The sequence below is a fragment of the Phocoena sinus genome, chromosome 17 (genome assembly GCF_008692025.1).
Source record: "Phocoena sinus isolate mPhoSin1 chromosome 17, mPhoSin1.pri, whole genome shotgun sequence".
Lineage (NCBI taxonomy): Eukaryota > Metazoa > Chordata > Mammalia > Artiodactyla > Phocoenidae > Phocoena > Phocoena sinus.
The window spans coordinates 79,243,968-79,265,214 of record NC_045779.1 but is presented as its reverse complement, the minus strand read 5'-3'; the positions used below and the strand labels follow the sequence as shown (position 1 = coordinate 79,265,214).

The window sequence follows — 21,247 nt, the reverse complement described above, 5'->3', positions numbered from 1 at the left end:
TGGAGAAATAGGGCTGCTGCAGACATCATTAGTTAAGCTGAGATGGGGACACCCTGGAGTGGGCAGGGCCCTAGTCCCGCAGGACTGGCGTCCTTGCAAGAAGACAGAGATGCACAGGACAGTACCCTGACGGCCGAGGCAGAGGCTGGAGCCCTGTGGCCGCAAGCCGAGGGACGCCAAGGATGGCTGGCCCCACCGGAAGCTGGATGGGGGCCTGAACAGACTCCCTCCAAGCATCCAGGAGGAGCCGGCCCTGTTGGCACCTTGATCCTGGGCTTCCAGCCTCCAGGACCGTGAGAGAGTGAATGTCTGTTCTTCTAAGATGCCCACTTTGTGGTGCTGGGTCCAGCAGCCCCAGGCACTGCTACAATCAGCATTTTTAAACAGTCGTCTCTCTCATGTGTTCCTGGGATACTCTGTAATTTTTAAAATAGATTCAGGTTGCGAATATTTTATTTAGGATTTTTTTCCATGTTGATAAGTGAAAATGGCCTATACTTTTCTCCTTGTTGTGTGTGTCCTGGCTTTTTATCAACAGTGGGAGTGTTTCCTCTGAAACGTCTGTTGCTAGAGTGTCTGGCAAAGAGCACTTGCTCACCAGCCAGTCCTGTGACCTGTGTGGATGGAGTTTTAACTACTGGTTTCTGTTCTTTACGGCTTGCAGGAATGTTCAGGCATTTACTGTCTGAAATCCTGTTTTATGGAGGCCTGCTGATCTAAGTCACAGACACGTTGGCATAGGCTGCCCTGGTGCTGCCCCTTCCTTCGTGGACGTTTGTCCACACAGGCCCTTCGCTCCTGCTGCCGTGCCTTGTGCCGGTTCCTGGCGGATTTCCACGTGCTCAGTCTTCTCAGAGAACCCGCTCCGGCTCTCAAGAGCCTCTTTTGTGTCACTGCTCTTCTATTTATTGGACATTTTTTTCTCAGTCTTTTACTAACTTATTGTTGGAAACTTAACTCATCTATTTTCACTGTTTCTTCTGAAATGGACTTTTGAAGTCATGCTTCCCTCAGCATACTACTTTAGTTTTATTACACAACTCTTGGTATGTAGAATTTTCATTGTTCAATTTTAAATATTTTCTACTTTTAATTATGATTGGTTTTTTGGCTCGTTTGTAATTTAGAAATGTCTTAATTTCCAAAACTGTAGGTTACTCTCCATTCTTGTTCTTGATTGTGAACTTAATTTCATTTTGGCCAGAAAGCATGATTTTTTTTTTTTTGAGACTTGCTTTGTAGCCTAAATCCTGAATTTTTTTTTTTTTTTTTTTGCGGTACATGGGCCTCTCCCGTTGTGGAGCACAGGCTCCGGACGCGCAGGCTCAGCGGCGCCATGGCTCACGGGCCCAGCCGCTCCGCGGCATATGGGATCTTCCCGGACCGGGGCACGAACCCGTGTCCCCTGCATCGGCAGGCGGACTCTCAACCACTGCGCCACCAGGGAAGCCCCCTGAATTTTTATAAATGATTTCAGGACTACTTCAAAAATTTCTGTTCTGTTAGGTCCAGGGTTCTCTGTGTGTTTGTTAGGTCAAATCTGTTAATTGTGTCAGTTGAGTTTCTTACTAATTTTTTGTCTACCTGATGTATCGATTCTGAGAGGTAAAGTCTCCCCACACGGTGGAACTGGTCTGTCCCTCCTTCCTGTCTCGCGTTGCTGCTGCCTGTGTGCGGACGCTGTGGGCCGGCTGCACATGGATTTGCAGTTAGGTGTCCGGATGCGTTTTTCCTTTGTCGTTACGTTGTCTACCTGCTGATGTTTTTTGCCTTGAAGTGTGCTTTGGAACTGGCGTCGGCCAGTTTCTCCGTGGTTAGTACTTGCCTCTGAACGGCAGCCCTTTCCCACGCGCTTTAGGTGTGTTTCTCATCAGTAACCTGTAGGGTTAGGGTCATGCTTCACCCATTCCATCACCTGTCCTTGGTCTGGCGGGATGGTTGCGGGAGTGCTTCCTGGGAATCCCTGATACGGCGAGAGGATGTGGTTTACCATCCTCGTATTCTCCAGGCCCAGGCTCTTCCTGTCACCCTTCTTCCTGCATCGTCCCCAAACTGCTCCATGTGTGCGTCCACCGCCCAGCGTGTTCCTGTGCACGGGGGGCTGTGGGCTGTGCTCCCGCCGCAGGACACTGCTCTTAAGCTGCGTGCACCCTGCAGCCCGGGGCAGCCCTGCACCTCCTCCTCTGTGCCCGGGGCCCGGGTGGGAGCGTTTGGGGTGAGTGACCGGCAGGGCGGCCCTGCACCAGGCTTACCCAGCAGATCTGGTCAGGCAGAATCTCGCAGACGTGAATCGGCTGCTTCTGCCTTTCGCACGCTTTCTTCTGGAGCTGCTGGCTGACTTCAGTGTGCAGGAGCCCTCATGGACCCCAGGGCTCAGCTCCTCCCCTCGGAGTGCCTGCTGACTGGTCCCTGGTGTCCTTGATTTTGACGCAACCAAATTTGCCATTATTTTCGCCCTATGGTTTTTCTTTTTCTTTTTTATTTATAATAAATTTGTTTATTTATTTTTGGCTGCGTTGGGTCTTCGTTGCTGTGCACGGGTTTCTCAAGTTGCGGCGAGGTGAGTGGGGGCTACTCTTGGTTCCGGTGCACGGGCTTCTCGTTGCAGTGGCTTCTCTTGTTGCGGAGCACGGGCTCTAGGTACACAGGCTTCAGTAGTTGCGGCGTGCAGGCTCAGTAGTTGTGGCTCGTGGGCTCTAGAGCGCAGGCTCAGTAGTTGTGGTGCACGGGCTGAGTTGCTCCGCGGCATGTGGGATCTTCCCGGACCAGGGCTCAAACCCATGTGCCCTGCATTGGCAGGCGGATTCTTAACCACTGCACCACCAGGGAAGCCCATGGTTTGTTTTTAATGTTTTGCTTAGAAAGTTCTTTCTTGGCCTGGGCCCAGAGGTATTCACTTATATGTCTTGTGTTAATTTTATAGTTTTCTCTTCCACGTGGAGGCCTAGGTCTGCCTGGTGCCACCTTCGTGTGTGGCCAGAAGGATCCTCGTTCCATCTTCTCCCCGGCCCACCCGTGCCACACGTCACTTTCTCTCCCTGCAGCGCCGTCAGTCTGCTCTTTGGGCACCACCCAAGCCTCATGTGTGCTAGGAAGCGTCCCTGTCTCCTCTTTGTACTTAAGAGCATCTTAGCTAGTTGTGGGCTTTTCTACTATCATTTAAATCCTAGAGTTCAGATTCCTCAGAAAACCCAGGGAGCTATTGCATGGACTACAGTATAGTGTAAACATAACTTTTTTTTTTTTTTTTGTGGTACGCGGGCCTCTCACCGTTATGGCCTCTCCCGTTGCGGAGCACAGGTTTCGGACGCGCAGGCTCAGCGGCCGTGGCTCACGGGCCCAGCCGCTCCGCGGCATGTGGGATCTTCCCAGACCGGGGCACGAACCCATGTCCCCTGCATCGGCAGGCGGACTCTCAACCACTGCGCCACCAGGGAAGCCCCTAAACATAACTTTTGTTTGCACTGAGATACCAGAACGTTCATGTGACTGGCTTTATTGTAGTGATCTGGGACTAAAGCTGCAGTACCTCTGAGGTTCACCAGTAGTTTGAGCTCAGAAAATACATCTGCTGCAAAACTGTGTGGGAATGGAGATCTTCTTGTTTTAATTTTTGTGGCACGGGAAGGAGGCGATAGAACAGCCTCTGGTATTATTTGTGACTCACGTTCACTGTAGTCAAGATGGCTCTACTGCAGTCTCGGTATCTCATATAAGCTCTGTTTGCCTTATAATTTTAGGTTGAATTCATTGAAAAACATTCTCAAATCTGAAAAAAAAAAAACCCTCATATTCAATGTTTGATGATAGTGGTCGAGTAGAGGTTTTTCTCAAACAGAAAATTTCAGTCTAGGTCGTGAGTTTTTTTAAAAAACTGCAGTAAAACTTTCCCCTTTCAAGCTGTTAAACTGTTGTGTAGTAGGTCAAGTCGGGATGTTTCGCTTCTATTTCTGACAAAAATCCCTGGAACTGGTGATGGCAAAGTCCAGGAGAGCAGAGGAAGTTCTCAGCCGATGCTGCTGTCTCATGACTCGTGATGGGTTTGGTGTGTTCTGCAGAGCACCTGCCAGTGAAGGGTATGGCGCGTACCCTTAAACACCCACCCTGGGCTTCCCTGGTGGCGCAGTGGTTGAGAGTCCACCTGCCGATGCAGGGGACACGGGTTCGTGCCCCGGTCTGGGAAGATCCCACATGCCGCGGAACGGCTGGGCCCGTGAGCCATGGCCGCTGAGCCTGCGTGTCCGGAGCCTGTGCTCCGCAACGGGAGAGGCCACAACAGTGAGAGGCTCGCGTACCGCAAAACAAACAAACAAACAAACAACAACAACAACAAAAAAAACACCCACCCTGTGCAGGCCTTGTGGGTTCCCAGCTGAGCTTCTTCTGACACGCGTGTTTTAGCATGATCAGTTGTTAACACATCTTAGCAGATTCCACTTCAGGTTGGACTGCATTAGGTGTCTTCTCAGCTTCTTTGGCAGTACTTTCAGCTGCAGTTGCTCCACAGAGAGGACTCCTGGAGGCCAGTTTCTCAGTCACTTCAGACTCAGTGTTGACTGCTTGAGTGAAGTAGCAGCTGCAGAGCAGTGTCCGGAGCCCGGGGACCCTCTGATCCGTGGCTGCTGTCGCTGCTCTCACTGTCCTTGACTCTTCAAGACCGTCCGTGCCGAAAGGCTGGTAGTCTGACGCAGGTTTGTTTTCTCTGGACGCATAACTTTTGCTGCTGCAGTCAACACAATTTAATAGACTCATCATTGGTGAACAGCATTCCTTGCTTTCCTTGCTTGGCTAACAAATGAGCCCCTTGGGAGCTTACTTGGTGTAAGGGTCCTTTTCGTTTTCATTTTGTGAAGTAATGCTGCTGCGATGAGGTTTCCATTTCGAACTCTGACTGTTGTGCACTTTGGGACATTGCAGTGCTTCCGGCAGGGCTGTGTGTCCTACCGACCCAGCAGCAAAGAGCCCGCATGCCACGGCGCCTGAAAGGCATAGCAGTACATGCCCACTCTCTTCGTGTGGCATTGTGGATAGGCAGGGTAGTAAAAGCGTCAGTGAAATGTCATGGGTCGGCCATGCGTGTGGCACTCAGGCCAACGAGGTGCAGCTGCATCGCCGGGCCTGCGCCACGCTGAGCGATGCGGGCACCTCCTGTGGTCTCTGCCGTGGCCACGCACGTCACTGTTGCAGATGAGCGAATGGGACTGTGTTCCCACGCCGTGTTCCTGACGGACACTGGAATTTGAACCTCGTGTAGTTTTCCCATTTCACACACACAAAAATTTTAATATATAAACCATTCTTAGCTCACCTGCTATACAAAAACAGGCAGCAGGCTGGACGTGGCCCACAGGCTGTAGTTAGCTGCCCCCTGACCTGAAGGGGCGTGCAGGCTTCCTGGCATGGCCAGCCCACGGGGCCTGGTGGCCCGGCCCGAGCCCCTCTGTGTCCCCCTCCTCACCACCTGCTGCGTCTCAGCACAGTGGCCTCTTCCTGTTCCCGGGCTATGCCCAGCTTGGCCCCCTTGCCGGCCCGCTTTCCTGTCCACAGCTCAGATGCACCCCCCTAGAGAGCCATCCCTGGAGCTGTTTCCGGTCTGGTCCTACAGTGGCCTGAGGTTCTGGTTCGTTCTGCAGTGGACTGCACCCGGAGTGTGAGCCCTGTGGGAGCAGAAGTGTGTCGGCCTCACCTGCCTCAGGCTGCAGCCCCGGCCCAGGCCCAGCCACAGCTCATCGGCCGGAGCCCCAGCTCTGAGGTGGACCTGGGCCATAGTGGGCTGTCCCTGTAGGAGGGCGGTGGACCTCCAGTCCGTTCAATCCTTTCAACGTTCCCAAGAAATACTCAGACCAGATGAAGGGGACGACTTTGTGGGCAGGAGCTGTGGATGAGAAACTAAAAGGACAGCACCCACATTCTGGAAAGTGAAAGAAAGGCGTGTTATTTTTGATGTATCGTGTTTCTAAATGGTTGCACTTCTGTTCACGTCTCCGTTTTATTTTGCTGTGTTTCAGTTCCTCACCGTCAGGAGGTCTTCTTGAGAAGGACTATGAGATTTACCAGGACTACAGTGCGGACGGCCACCTTCTCCACTGCAGGTAGGGCCCCTGCCTCAGGCCTGGCCCTGTCTCCTGACCCGGGGATGGTTTTCCTGGCAGCTCTTCGGTGAGCTGGAGGAGAGTCTGGCTCAGCAGGACGTGCACAGCACGCAGGGCCCTGCCCCAGCCAGTGGAACGTGAGGAGAGGTCGTCAGGGCCACCAGCGCCGGGGCAGAGTGGCCCCAGGCCCGCATGGCAGCTGCCAGTCACTGCACAGTTTGGGGAGCTGTTGAGTCCGTGGTACCGGCCCTGGCCCCTGGCAGACTCCTCAGGGGCTCTTCAGCATGTGGTCTCCCTGGGAGCTCCGGGCCACACATCGGAGTGTTTCCCCGGCCACGTGGGGAAGACTGGTGCCAGCTGAAGGGAAGGGAGGAGGCTAGCCTCCCTCGGCCCTGGGTTGGCCTTGCAGGGCGTTGGAGTTTCTGGATACGACCCTCAGGACTCTGGGCACAGCAGCCGTCGGTCTGGGCAGGGGCCATCCCTTGGTCAGCTCGTGTGTCCAGGCTGGAGGAAGCACCTGCCCTGCAGCCGAGGGGGGCCGGGCCAAGTGCTAGGCCGCTGGTGGCCTGGGTGCCCCCAGCACAGGCCAGCAGGATTAATGTGAATTGTAGAGGGATTTGCAGGTGCCAGGGGCCTCTGGCAGTCTGCTCGGTTTAGAGATTGAGCTTGCAAGTGGCGACCGGGCTTGTTGATGTGGGAAGGGATCTGAGCCTGCGGGGGGCCAGTGGTGTGGTGGTGTCCACAGATGTGTTTTGTGGCCTCCCATGTTCTCCTTGGTAAAGGGGTGCGGTGGCTGACGGGCAGGGCCTCACCCCGGCTGCAGGGCAGGGCAGGTCCCCGGACGTGTTTCTTCCCGGGCAGTGAGTCCTGCTCTTGCCGGCTGCGCGTCACAGCCCTGGGCTCTGTGGGACGCACGTGCCACCTGCTGTGTGGTGGCCCGGCACTGCCCTGGCCCTGCCATCCCGGTGCCACCTGGGCCGGGCGTGAGAGCAGCTCCCTCAGCCAGACAGAGCGGGAAGGACAGGGAGACTGTTGAGGAGGGGGGCTGTGTGCCAGCGGCCGTGCAGCCTGGCTCAGGGCACGTCAGGGGCCTGCGGTTTGCTGGGTGGTCAGAGGACCACGTGGCTCCGGTTTTCTGACGTGGTCTCTTCTTGTTGCGCGTGAGCTGCGCCCGCATCTCGGACAGAGGCTTCCCTCCAGACCCACATGGCAGCTGTCCCAGCCCCGCTTCCCTGCTGCCCTTTGCCGGTTCTGGGGGCCGCATGTGGAGCAGCGCTTCCCTGAGGAGGCGTCTCCTTCTTCTTTGGAGAACAGGCGACTGCCCTGAGCTGAGCGGAGGCCCCGCCCGCCCGCTCCAGCACTTCCCCGGGCGTGGGAGGCCGCCTCTCCCCTCGTGGGCCGGAAGCCTTCTCGGAACAGGGGCGTGGGGCAGCGTCTCTCTCGCCTGGGTGCCTCCGCCCGAGCAGAGCCAACAGTGGGTTAGAGGTCGAGAGAGAAGCATGGGACTCCTGGTCTGGGGAGTCATGAGGAGACGGAGGGGCCGGCGGGCGGGCGGGCGGGAGGCAGGCTAGAGGGGGAGCGGTGGGGGGTCCTGCGAGGCTGCGGGGCTGCGAGGGGCCGGCCTGTGGGGCAGGAAGTGAGGCCGCCTGCGCGGGGGCGGGTGGTTGAGGCCAGCGTCTGCTCTGTGACCCAGGCGGCCCTCGTTTCCCGGTAAGACAGGGAGCCCGTGACCCCGAGGCCTGCCTTGGGGATGGAGTCAGAGGCTCCTGTGCGGGTGACCCGCCCTCAGCCAGGGGTGCCGTCTGCCGGGCACCTTCCTTCCTGCTGCCCCGTTCCCGCCTCTGCCCTGACTCGATGGAAGCCCTCTGGGCCCTGGAGTAGACTGTGCTCTGGACTCCGCCCGACAGGACACACTCTCCCACACTCCTCATTCCGCAGCCCCGCCACCCTCGCCCCGCAGAGGGGCGGGGTCCCTCCTGCCAAGGGGTGAAAAGATGCGCAAACTAACGCTTCCCAGTTGCTGAGTGTTTACCGTGTGCCAGTGCTGAGCTAAGGACTTTATCGTATGCGCATCTGCACCTCGTGTTGTTTAATCCTCGTAGGAACTGATGAGGACACGGGGACAGAGCCGGGAGGTGATTTCCCTCAGCCTGCAGCCAGGGAACAATGGCCTGGAGTGCAGCCACAGATCTCTCCGACTCCAGAGCTGGCTCTCTGGGTCTGCTGCCCTCCGCCCTCGCTCTGCCTGCTTGGCCTGGGGGGCCGGCCGGGAGCAGCCTCCGGCAACCGGGAGTGGAGCCCTGCTGCAGTCTGACTTCTCCCCTGGGTAATGAGGTCAGGCTGCAGGGTTTGGTCCTAGTCATGCTGGAGCAGGCTGCCCGGCCCGAGGCCTCTCACTCTCACCCTGATCGCACATGCTGACCCTGGTTCTCTAAGTCCTGCCTCACCCACGCCCAGTAATTAGGACTCATGGCCTTATCCAGAAAGCCCCAGCCTCAGTCAGAGGATAAAGGCGGAGGACCAGACTACACAACTGGTTTCTTAAGACGCTTGGGATTTCTCCTTTCTGTGATGGTGGATTCACTTAACTGAGACCAGCCTGTACAACAAGAACAAAATAGACCAAATATTCCTGCAGGCATCCGAGGAGCCAGGACGTGTGGCCAAGGTCTGGCAGTCATTGCAGCCCAGCACACGTGTCACCGCCTCAGGAGCCACAGAGGGGACCTTGGCAGCATTCCATGTTTCTACTGGGACTCCTGAAAGGCTACACGAAGGCATAGGGTGAGCCATAAGTAGACCAGTCTTCGAATAGACGCCCGAATTCCAGTCAGCTCAGTCCCAGATGGGATTCAGGTGATCGATCTGCCCTTATCCCAGCTGCCTGCTAAGAAACGAAAGTAAACCAGAGCCTCAAATTATCTCAATAGTTTTTCATACACAGTCACCAGAATTTCAGTCTAAAATTGCCAGAACTGATTAGGAACAAAAACAGATAGTAGAAACAGACCCACCAGAGATCTGTATTTTGGAGTTATCAGACACTCACTTTAATAAATATGATTCATTTGTACAAGATATTAAATGGCAGTTTTTCCAAATCAAATAATTTCATCAAGATAGATCACATGGGCTTCCCTGGTGGCACAGTGGTTGAGAGTCTGCCTGCCAATTCAGGGGACACGGGTTTGTGCCCCGGTCCGGGAGGATCCCACATGCCGCAGAGCGACTGGGCCCGTGAGCCATGGCCGCTGGGCCTGCGCGTCCGGAGCCTGTGCTCCGCAAAGGGAGAGGCCACAACAGTGAGAGGCCCACATACTGCAAAAAAAAAAAAAAGAAAAGATAGATCACATTCTAGGCCATAAAACACAGCTTAACAAATTAAAAGAAAAGAAATAATACAGTATCTGCTCTCAAACCACAATGGAATTAAACTAGAAATCAGTAACAGAAAGATAGCTGGAAAACCCCCAGATACTTGCAGGTTAAACAACACACTTCTGAATATCACATGGGTCAAAGAAGAAATCTCAAGAGAAATTTTAAACTATTTTGAACTGAATAAAAATGAAAACACAACTTAAAATTTGTGGGGTGTGATAAAGGCAGTACTTAGAGGGAAATTTATATCAGTGCATATATTAGAAAAGTGCATATATTAGAAAAGAAGAAAGATCTAAAATCAATCATCCAAGTTTTCATTCTTGGAAACTAGGAGAAGATGAGCAAATTAAGTACAAAGTAAGCAGAAGAAAAGATAGATATTAAAAATTAGAGCAGAAATCAATGAAATTGAAATAGGAAATTAATGGAAAAAAATCAATGAAATGAAAACCTGGTTCTTTGAAATGATGAATAAAACCAATAAGCAGTAGCCAGTCTAAGAAAAAGAGAGAAAGGACACAAATTATTAATATCAGGAATGAAAGAAGCGATATCACTAAAGATTCCTTGGACATTAAAAAGAAAATACAGGGAATTCCCTGGTGGTCCAGTGGTTGGGACTCTGCGCCTTCACTGCTGAGGGCCCCAGGTTCGATCCTTGGTCAGGGAACTAGGATCCCGCAAGCTGCATGGCCAAAAAAACAGAAATAAAAATAAAGAAAATACAGGGATGCTATGAACAACCCTGTGCACACAGACTTGATAACCTAGGTGAAATAAACCAATTCTTTAAAAGACACAGTCTGCCAAAACTCATATAACAAGAAATAGACAATCTGAATAGGTCTACATCTGTTAAAGAAGTTGAATCAATAATTAATAATCTTCCAAAACAGAAAGGACCAGGCCCAGATGGGTTCACTGGTGAGTTCTACCAAACATTTATGGAAGAAATTATACCAGTTTTCTACAGTCTCTTTCAAAGGATAGAAGCAGAGGGAATACTTCCTAACTCATTCTATGAGGTCAGTATTACGCTAATATCAGAATCAGAAAAACACATTACAAGAAGATTACAGACCAGTCTCTCTCATGAACATGGATATAAAAATCCTCAACAAAATATTAGCAAATCAAATCCACCACTGTATAGAAAGAATTACACACCATGACCAAGTGGGATTTATCCTAGTTATGCAAGGTTGGTTCAACATTTGAGAATCAGTAATACTCCATTACATCAATAGGCCAAAGAAGAAAAATCCATGATCGTATCAGCCGATGCAGAAAAAGCATTTGGCAAAAATCCAACACCCATTCATGATTTAAAAAAAAAAAAAAAAAACCCTCAGTAAACTAGGAACTAGAGAGGAACTTCCTTAACCTGATAAAGAATTTCTATAAAAAATTTACAGCTAACATCACACTTAGGAGTGAGAAGGTCAAAGCTTTCCCACTAAGACCAGGAGCAAGACGAGGGTTTCCCTTCGGACCTCTGCTTTTCAGCATCGTATTGGAAGTCCTTGCTAATGCAGTAACACAAGAAAAAGAAATAAAAGGTATACGGATTGGGAAGGAAAAAATAAAACTGTCCTTGTCTACAGATGACATGATCATCTATGTAGAAAATCCTAAAGAACTGACAAACTCCTAGAACTAAGTGATTATGGCAAGGTTGTAGGATATAAGCTAAATATACAGAAGTCAATTGCTTTCCTATATACTAGCAACGAACAAGTGGAATTTGAAGTTAAAATCAATAGCATTGACATTAATATCCCCCCCAAATGAAATAGGTATAAATCTAACAAAATATGTGAAAAATCTATGTGAGAAAAACTGTAAAATTCTGATGAAAGATATCAAGGAAGAACTAAATAAATGGAGTAAGATGTCACTTCTTCCCAACTTGATCTATATGTTCAGTGCAGTCTCAGTCAGCATCCCAGCAGGTTGTTCTGTGGATATTGACAAAGTGATAATAAAATTTCTATGGAAAACACACCATTGTAAAGCAATTATACTCCAATAAAGATGTTTAAAAAATTTTCTATGGAGAGGCAAAAGATACAGAACAGCCAACACAATATTCAAGGAGAACAAAGTTGGAGGAATAATACTACCCGAGTTCAAAACTTACTACAAAGCTACCATTATCAGGACAGTGTGGTATTGGTAAAAGAATAGATAGATAAATAGAATAGACTGGAGAAACAACCAATAGACCCCCATAAATATAGTCAAGTAATCTTTGACAAAGGGGCAAAGGCAATGCAACGGAGCAAAGATGGTCTCTTCAACAGATGGTGCTGGAACAACTGAACGTTCACAGGCAAGAAAATGAATCTGGACACATTCCTTACACCCTTCATGGAAATTAACTCAAAATGGATCACAGACCTAAATGTAAAACACAAAACTAACTCCTAGAAGGTAACGGAGGAGAAAACCCAGATGACCTTGGATTTGGCAGTGACTTTTTAGGTACAACGTCCAAGGCATGATTCACGAAAGAAACAATTGATAAGCCGGACTTCATTAAAATTAAAAATTTCTGCTCTGCGGAAGACAGTGTCAAGCGAATGAGCAGACAAGCCATAGACTAGGAGAAAACGTTTGCAAAAGACACAAATGATAAAGGACTGTTATCTGAAATATACAAAGAACTCTTAAACCCCAGCAGTAAGAAAACAACGTGATTTTAAAATGGGCCAAAGGGACTTCCCTCATGGCACAGTGGTTAAGAATCCACCCGCTGGTGCAGGGGACATGGGTTCAAGCCCTGGTCCGGGAAGATCCCACATGCCGCAGAGCACTAAGCCCGTGCGCCACAACTACTGAGCCTGTGTTCTAGAGCCCGCGAGCCACAACTACTGAGCCCACGCACCTAGAGCCCGTGCTCCACAACTACTGAGCCTGTGCTCTAAAGCCCACAAGCCACAGCTACTGAGCCCACGAGCCACAACTACCGAGCCCCCGTGCCTAGAGCCCGTGCTCCGCAACAAGAGAAGCCACCACAACGGGAAACCCGCGCACCGCAACGAATAGTAGCCCTGGCTCGCCGCAACTAGAGAAAGCCCGCACACAGCAACAAAGACCCAATGCGGCCAACTAATAAATAAATAAATAAATAAATAATGTAAAAGGAAAATCTTTAAAGCAGCCAGGAGTCTCTTGGGGTGGGGGAGCAGGTGGCAGAGGTGAGCCCCACTCATCTCTCTGGGACTTGGTCCGGCCCGTCGTGGCTGGTACAGCTGTGGGACGTGGTGCAGACCTAGACCTTCAGTGGGCGGATATGGTGTGTGGTCAAGTCCGTGTATCCCGAGGGGCAGCGTCACTCATGTCACCAGGCAAGTGAGGCTCAGAAGAGGCTGAGCGTCTTGGGTGGCCCCCTGCGCTCGGTGGCGGGGCCATGATTTGGGCCCCACAGCTCCCCAGCTCTCCCTTAGCCTGATGCAGGCTTTCTCAGGAACTGGGGGACAGTTTTATCGTCTCTGTCCAGGTGCAGAGTGCCGACTGTGTGTGGGCAGTCAGAGGAGGGCAGTTGGCCTTTTTGGAGTTCACAGGAGCCTCTGTGGTTGAAATCCAAGGCCTGAGATGCTGATGCACAAGGGATGTGTTGACCACCCCTGGTAGGAACACAGGCAGGTGCTGAGCCCGGGAGTGAGGCCTGCAGGGCAGTACTCATAGATTCCAAAGCCAGAGAGGCCCCTGGGAGGCCCCCCTCCTGGCTCTTCCTTACAGAAATAGTTCTGTGCCTGGTTCTAGCGTGGGACCAGAGCAGAGACACTCACAGAGGCCCTGGCAGGGAGTGTTGCCGTGGGCAGCAGCTGGGGTCTGGGGGAAGCTCCCGGATCAGGAGAGCCCCCAGAGGGGAAGGCTGCAGGGAAATGTGTGAGGGGAGTTCCCAGGCCAGGAGGGCAGCTTACTCTAGGCTGCAGTGACCAGAGGTCAGGGCCTATGAAGAGTGCAGAGCTCACTGCTGGGAGCCCCAGGAGGCACCAGGCCCCCACAGCCTGCAGCCCCCGGGGGGCGGGTGTGAAGAGGACAGTGAGAAATGACCAGGCCTCTGGGCCCTGACCTCAGACACCCATGAGGTCAGCAAGTGGGTAATGGGTCCAGGCTGGCAAAGGGGTCAGATTTCCTCCTCTCGTCCATAACCTGTTCTCCCTAGGACTTCCCCCAGGTAACCTGTCCCCACCAAGACCTCCCCAGGTAACCTGTTCCCCCCAGGACCTCCCCAGGTAACCTGCCCCCCGCCACGACCTCCCCGGGTAACCTGTTCCCCCCAGGACCTCCTCAGGTAACCTGACCCCCCAAGACCTCCCCGGGTAACCTGTTCCCCCCAGGACCTCCCCAGGTAACCTGCCCCCCCCAGGACCTCCCCGGGTAACCTGCCCCCCCCAAGACCTCCCTGGGTAACCTGCCCCCCCCGGACCTCCCCGGGTAATCTGCCCCCCCCAGGACCTCCCCGGGTAACCGGTTCCCCCCAGGACTTCCCCGGGTAACCTGCCCCCCCCAGGACCTCCCCGGGTAACCTGCCCCCCCCGGACCTCCCCGGGTAATCTGCCCCCCCCAAGACCTCCCTGGGTAACCTGTTCCCCCCAGGACTTCCCCAGGTAACCTGCCCCCCCCAGGACCTCCCCAGGTAACCTGTACTGCACCGCCCCCCCCCCCCCGCCCCCACCAGGACCTCCTCGCTCCGCTGGAACTCGGGCACCAAGGAGCGCATGCTCATCAAAGTTGCCGACAGGGAGCCCAGCTTCCTTTCCCCCCAGGGCAACGGCTACCCCCTGGACAGCCAGCCCAGGGGTCGCTCCCGCAGACCCTCTGGGGGACAGCACTCGCCCAGCCTACAGACCTTCACCTCCGACGCGGACGGCCCTGTCTTCTTCTCAGAGCGGAGGCCGTCACCCTTCCTGAAGAGGGCTGAGCTGGGGAGCTGCTCCCCACTGCTGGCCCAGCCCCGCAAGCCCGCCGCCGACTCTCAGCCGTCCTCCCCGCGTTACGCCTACGAGCCCCCCCTCTACGAAGAGCCCCCCGTGGAGTACCAGGCCCCCATCTATGACGAGCCCCCCATGGATGTGCAGTTTGAGGCCGGCGGGGGCTATCAGGCCGGCTCGCCTCGGCGGTCTCCCAGCCGCAAGCCGCCCAAGCAGGCCTCCACGTCGCCCTACCAGCAGCTGGTGCTCACCAGGCAGAAGTGCCCCGAGCGCTACCTGAGCCTGGAGTACAGCCCGGCTGGCAAGGAGTACGTCCGCCAGCTGGTGTATGTGGAGCAGGCCGGCTCCAGCCCCAAGCTGCGCGCGGGCCCGAGGCACAAGTACTCGCCCCACCCAGGCGGCGGCTCCCTCTCCCTGCAGCCCAGCCCCTGCCTGCTGCGCGGCCAGCGCCCAGGGGCCACGTCCGGGGACTACAGCAGCATGGAGGGGCCCGAGCTGCGGCCCGCCCAGCCGCCCATGGCGCCGCCCCAGGCCCAGGACGATGCCATGTCCTGGTCCAGCCAGCAGGACACCATGTCCTCGACGGGCTGCTCCCCCAGCACACGAAAGAGGAAGAGCAGGAACCCCTCTGCGTGCCACACCCCCAGCGCCCTGCCCACCGAGGGCCCCGGGGACCGCGACCTGCTTGGCCAGCAGCCCCTGACCGAGGAGCGGCCCCTGTGCGGCCCCAGCCTGGCGCCCACAAGGCGTGCAGAGGGCGAGGCGCGTGAGGGGGACGGGACCCGGGGCGAGGCCGAGCCCTTCCTGGCTCAGGCCCGGCTGGCCTGGGAGGCACAGCAGGCCCGCCTGCACATGAAGCAGAGGGGCAGCTGGGACTCACAGCAGGACGGCTCGGGCTACGAGAGCGACGGGGCCGTGCCGCTGCCCATGCCTGGGCCTGTGGTGCGCGCCTTCAGCGAGGATGAGGCGCTGGCCCAGCAGGAGAGCAAAAAGCACTGGCAGAGGGCCGCCTCGGACCGGCTCGCCTTCCCCCAGGCCCTGCTCGAGAAGAGCGTGTCTGTGCAGACCAGCCTGGCCTCCCCGGAGCCCTACCTCCACCCCTCTCAGGTAGGGGCCGGGCCGCGGCCGGGTCCCCGGGCAGGGGTGGTGTGGCTTCACGGTTCCCAGCAGGCATGAGTGAGGACAGACGGTAGATGCCCCCCAGGCCTCTGCCAGCACGGGGGTCTCTTACCTCAGCTGCTGGCCAGGCCCCACAGTGCTGCCACGTCACCAGGGGGCTAGAGGCCATGTCCTGATTCCAGGCCACAGAGGCCGCCACCTGCCCACTGAGCCCTGAGCCTCTGTTCTTCTACCTGTGAATGGCTCTCAGGTGAGGAGCTGTGCAGGTAGAGCACCAGGCGCTCCTTGGGTGGCTCAGAGCCTGGGGCCAGGACACATTCAGCAAGCCCCAGGTGGCTCCCAGAACCCCACACTGTAGCTGGAGCCAAAGCAGAAGCCCAGCCTGCGGTGTCTTCCCTGCTCAGTGCTGGGCGTGGGCATCCATCAGGCCCTCGGGATCCTTGTGCACCTTCTGTCCCGGTTGCGTGCAAGGAGCATGGTGCCCAGGGCTTGGTGTCGCCCAGTATCCTCGTTCTCACCTCCTGGTCCCTGACCTTTCTCACCAGTCTGCTGCCTGAAGCCAAGGCTGAGGGTCTGCCCTGGCCTCTGCTCAGAGCTGGCACTGGCCACAGGGCCTCCCGGGGTCAGGATCCTCATGTCCACCCCCAGTCCTGGTGGGGAAGACATGCCCAAGAACTACGGCATCTTAGGTGGCCAGCATCCCCCGGGGCACTTAGTGTTCCTCCAGACTGGAGAGCTCAGAGCAGCGTTTCTGTCTGTGGCTTGTAACACAGGAGGACATCAGGACAGATGGGAAGAGGCGGGGGGGCAGGTGGTAGGTGGAGTGTGAACAGCTGCATCCTGGGGCACCTGGCTCCCAGCATGTGACCTGGACAGCAGGACGCGTGGGCTCCAGGGGCCTGACCGAGGTCCACTCCTGGCGCTGCTCAGGGAGGTACCTTCCCTGCTTTCAAGACCAAGGGTTGGGGAGGCCAGCACGGGTTTGGGGACGAGAGCCCACCTCCCAGACAGAGGGGACAGGAGCCCCTAAAGAGTGTTGGGTGAGGGGCTGTTATCTCAGTGCAGGTACGTGGAGGCTGTTGGTGGCGGGGGTGGCGGTGGGGGTGCGGCTTGGGGCAACGCTCTCCCTTCCCAGCATCACGGGAGCGGAGGGCCGCAGCCCACGGCCCTCTCAGGCCTGGCTCTGCCCCTCTGCATGGCATCGCTCTTCCCGATGCCCGAGACTCCAAACGCTATCTTTGTTGGGGAAAAGGGTTCAGCCGTTGTGGCCCAGAGACATTTGTGTTTCTCTGTCAAATGTTGCATCTGGGGGTTTCTGCTGCTTTGTGGGGCTAACCTTCCCATCTGAACCAGCAGAAGGCAAACAGCCGCGGCAAGGCCAGTAGGAGGCAGCACCTTCCTGCATCCACGCACGGTCCAGCTCCCTGCCTGGGGAGAGCCCTATGAGCACTGGGGATGCAGCGTCCCTGGGCCCTCTCCCACCTGGGGCTACGGCAGCCCAAGAAGCTGACGAGACACATGCGCGGCTCCCTCCTGCCCCCAGACCCATGCTGGCCACCCCCAAACCTCGGTCTCCAGACCAGGGCAGGCACCTCCCGGAGGCCAAGCCCGCAGGGTAAAAGTCAGAGGGAGGGCTTCTCTGGGTCCCTGTGAGACCAGTACAAGGCGCAGAGCTGGAAGCCCAGGCCCGGCCTCACCCCACCCCACCCCGCCCAGGCCTCTCTCCTACAGCAGCTTCAGGTCCCGCTTGAGGTAGGGGGGCCACATCTCTCACCTGGCTGGGTCACGGGCCCCCACCCCCTCACAGCCCCCCTGTCCTCCCCAGTCTGAGGACCTTGGCACCTGCGCCCAGTTCGAGAGCAGCCGGCAGACCCGGAGCGTGATGCCCAGCGCCAGCTGCGTGTTCCCCACCTTCACACTTCGCAAGCCGTCCTCGGAGACCGACATCGAGAACTGGGCCTCCAAGCACTTCAACAAACACACACAGGGCCTCTTCCGGCGGAAGGTGTCCATTGCCAACATGCTGGCGTGGAGCAGCGAGTCCATCAAGAAGCCCATGATCGTGACCAGCGACCGCCACGTGAAGAAGGAGGCCTGTGAGGTCTTCAAGCTGATCCAGATGTACATGGGCGACCGGCGCGCCAAGGCCGACCCGCTGCACGTGGCCCTGGAGATCGCCACCAAGGGCTGGAGCGTGCAGGGCCTGCGGGACGAGCTCTACATCCAGCTGTGCCGGCAGACCACCGAGAACTTCCGCCTCGAGAGCCTGGCCCGCGGCTGGGAGCTCATGGCCATCTGCCTGGCCTTCTTCCCGCCCACGCCCAAGTTCCACTCCTACCTGGAGGGCTACATCTACCGGCACATGGACCCCGTCAACGACACCAAAGGTAAGACCCAGACAGGACCCCTGGGCTCTGCCACCAGCTCAAGTACAGGCTGTGGCTAGAGCTTCCGTCTGCGCTGGGTGGCACCTGGCAGCAGCAGGTACACGAACACAGCATCTCCCGGAGGCGCACATCCTTGGCCTCCCTTGGCACTGGGATGCGGGGCCCTCAGGCAGCCCCTTCTCAGCACTGAGGCCCTGAGAAGAGCCACAGGCAGTTGTGGCACAGGGTCCCTCCCTGGCCACGGGCTGACAGGTGGGGGTCTGCTTGAGGACCCATGTCTCCGCCAGCTGGCACCCACTCCACTCTGAGGCTACCGTCCTGGTCACCCTGCCTGACGAGGGCAGGGAGGCCAGTCAGCCTGTGTGCACTTAGAGCGTTTGCCCTGGCCACTATGCCTTGTGGCCATCGCAGGGGGGCTTCTGATGGGCGCCCTGGCCCAGCGCTGGGTCTGAGGGGTCTGTGCCATAGGCTGTTGAGGTGCTGTGAGCTGAGCTGGCCTGAGCCGCCTCAGGCGTTCAGAGGTTGGGACCACCATGGACAGCAGGCTGCTGATGGCTGCTTGGGGTTCCTGAAGGCCATGCGTCAGGTCTGTGTGGGCCCCGCTTGGCCTTCCTTGGGGAGGACTCTGGGCCACGGTCCCGCCAGCCCGGCGGTGCTTGCCTTGGGCTGGGCAGGGTGAGCATGGGGGTGGAGCTGCAGGCAGCGCCTGCCAGTGCAGCAGGCCGTCTGCCACCCCGTGTCCATGTCTGTGAGTGTCTGCCGTGCCAAAGATTGCTCAGTGGGAGTGGCCATCCACGCTGGTCTAGCCAGGGCTTTGCCCCAGCCCAGGTGTGGGGGGCCGAGGCCTGTGCACACAGCGATGAGGGCTGCAGGGCAGTGGGGGGGCCCGGGGAAGGTGTGTGAAGCATAGGCACCATCCAGCACACCAGCCGTTTAGGGGCAGATCTTGGAAGCCATGAAATGTTTGCTCAGGCTTGCAGTTTTTGAAGCAAGATCACTGAACACTGCAGACGGGTCTCCCCAGGGGGCTCCCTGGACGAAGCGGGCAGCCTGGACCCGCCTCTGTCTTCTCAGACCTTCCCAGAAGCAGGTGGGCCCCCAGTGGCTTCATGGTTCACCTCAGCCTCTTCCAAAAAGGTCTTGAAACGTCCCTGCCGTGAGCTGGAGGTTTGGAAGTGTGTGTCAGCCGCTCAGCACACAGCCCTCGGGGGCCCCAGGAGTGCTTGCTGAGTGAAAGGTGAGTGAGCCGTGGACAGAGGCCAGAGGCTCCAGGCTGTGCCCTCTCTGGCTGGGGCGTCCATGAAGAGCTGGACGTTGCGGTTTTGCACGGAGGTTAGTGCACTTTCGCCCTAGTGTCTGTGCCATAGGAGCCAGACTGAGAGAACCGAGCTTCAGCCTGGCAGTCATGGTTTTGAGGCCCCGGTGGTCTCTGCCCACAGACCACGCTGGGTCTGTGTGGTCCCGCTAGCGGGGTTCTGTGTCTGTGGGATCTGGTCTTACATCTGTGGCACAGGGTTGCCCTCCAGCCAAAGCCCTGTCTCCAGCCCTGAGACCCACTCCTGGGTGGGCGTTTTCTGCCAGGCCCTGCTCGTCACTGAGCCCAGAGGAGAGGCCTCGATCTTCCTCCCACTGGCCCCTGTCGAGAACATGGGTGCCGGCTGCCAGTCAGGAGGGCAGGCCCCATCAGCCCAGAAGGACCTAGCCTGTGCTTAGAAAAAGGAAATGCAGTCCATCCTGGGAGCACCAACGGGGGCAGAGCTGAGCTGGCTCCCGTGTGTGGGGCCTCACCCTGAACCACACTGCCTGCCTTGGCCTCAGAAGCTTTTGATTCATGTGCCAGCACGTGTTTCACATCTGCTGTGTGGTCACCACTCCGAGGGAACAAGGTACCGCACAGTGAACCCCAATTCACGTGACCCCACCCCCTGGCTTAGCCTCGGCTCGCACGTGGTCACACCTTTGTACCAGCCACCACCAGGTGACTCCACAGCCTTTCTGCCCTGAACTTCCCTAAGCGTGCTGTCAGCACAGGCATCACAGGGATGCTCCACAAAGAGCACACGAGAAGGCTGCAGACCCTGAGGGCTACATGTGCCTTCACAGCAAGACGCTGCCTTCCAGGTGAAGATGGCAGGACGATCACGTGCATTTACTTGCATTCCACCCTGAACTCACGATAAAAGAACAGTGAAGGAATTTTTTAAAGGCAGAAAAAGAAACCTCACAAGGAAATGTAAAATGCTGCAGCCACTATGGAAAACAGAATGGCAGTTTCTCAAAGGATTAAAAATAGAATTATCGTAGGACTCAGCAATTCCACTTGTGGGTATATACCCAAAATAATTGAAAGCAGGAGCATGAACAGATATTTGTACACCCATGTTCATAGCAGCATATTCACAATAGCCAAGAGGTAGAAAGCAGCCCAGGTGTCCATTGATGGATGAATAGATAAATAAAATGTCATCTGTACACATAATGGAATTGTTCAGCCTAATAGGGAAGGAACTTCTGGCACAGGCTACAACATAGCTGAATCCTGAAAACATTATGCTGAGTGAGATAAGGCAGACCCAAAAAGACAAATACTGCACGAATCAGATAAGTGTATGAGGTCCCTAGAGTAGTCGAGTTCCTGCAGAATGGTGGGTGCCATGGGTTACGGGGAGGGAGACATGGAGAGTTGTTTGATTCGTACAGACTTCCCATTTTGGGAGATGAAGAAGTGCTGGAGATGGATGGTGGTGACGATTGCACAGTAATATGAATGTAATTAATACCCTGAACTGTACAATTAAAGCCGGTTAAGATGGCAGATTTTATGTTACGTATAATTTATCACAATAAAAAATACTGAAACCCACCAGGACAAAGAGAATGGAAGAGGAAGAGCAACCATGCTTTGGAAGCTGAAAAGCACATGGACAAGTGGCTGGAAACTGACTGGGCCGACCAAGAAACGTGGATCCCAAGCAGGTGGTGGGGAAGCTGACGAGTCGAAGCAAGTAGCAAACCCTAAAAAGCGCAGCAGCGGGTGGAGCCAGCTTCCTCCAGCAGTGGTATGGAAGTGGGAGTGACCACGAAGCTGAAAACAAAAGGACTAGTTGAAGGTCTGTTTAGGAAGCAAAGCAGCTACAATGGAGTAGGCAAGGTTAAAGACTCTGCACCCAGAGCATCTGGACTCAGATCTCAGCCACTTTTTCAAAATAGGCCATACTCTGAGCCATAAAACAAGTCTCAATAAAGGTTAAAGAATGTGAGTCATAGGGTGGTCCAGTGGGTAAGACTCCACACTCCCAATGCAGGGGGTGCAGGTTTGATC

The 21,247-nt window shown here is 55.6% G+C and overlaps 1 protein-coding gene across 14 annotated transcripts in view; it reads left to right on the top strand.

Moving 5' to 3' along the window:
- ARHGAP39 (Rho GTPase activating protein 39) overlaps positions 1–21,247 on the top strand; it is a 127,837-nt gene that overhangs the window by 89,720 nt on the left and 16,870 nt on the right. For all 14 annotated transcript variants that reach the window (XR_004346406.1, XR_004346407.1, XM_032609652.1 and 11 more), the window contains 3 exons: positions 6,009–6,092; positions 14,167–15,526; positions 17,364–17,925. Coding sequence is in view for 12 of the 14 variants with exons in the window: in XM_032609652.1 (XP_032465543.1) it covers positions 6,009–6,092; positions 14,167–15,526; positions 17,364–17,925 (2,006 nt within the window). In the remaining 2 variants the exon portion in view is untranslated. The remainder of the gene's footprint in view (positions 1–6,008; positions 6,093–14,166; positions 15,527–17,363; positions 17,926–21,247) is intronic.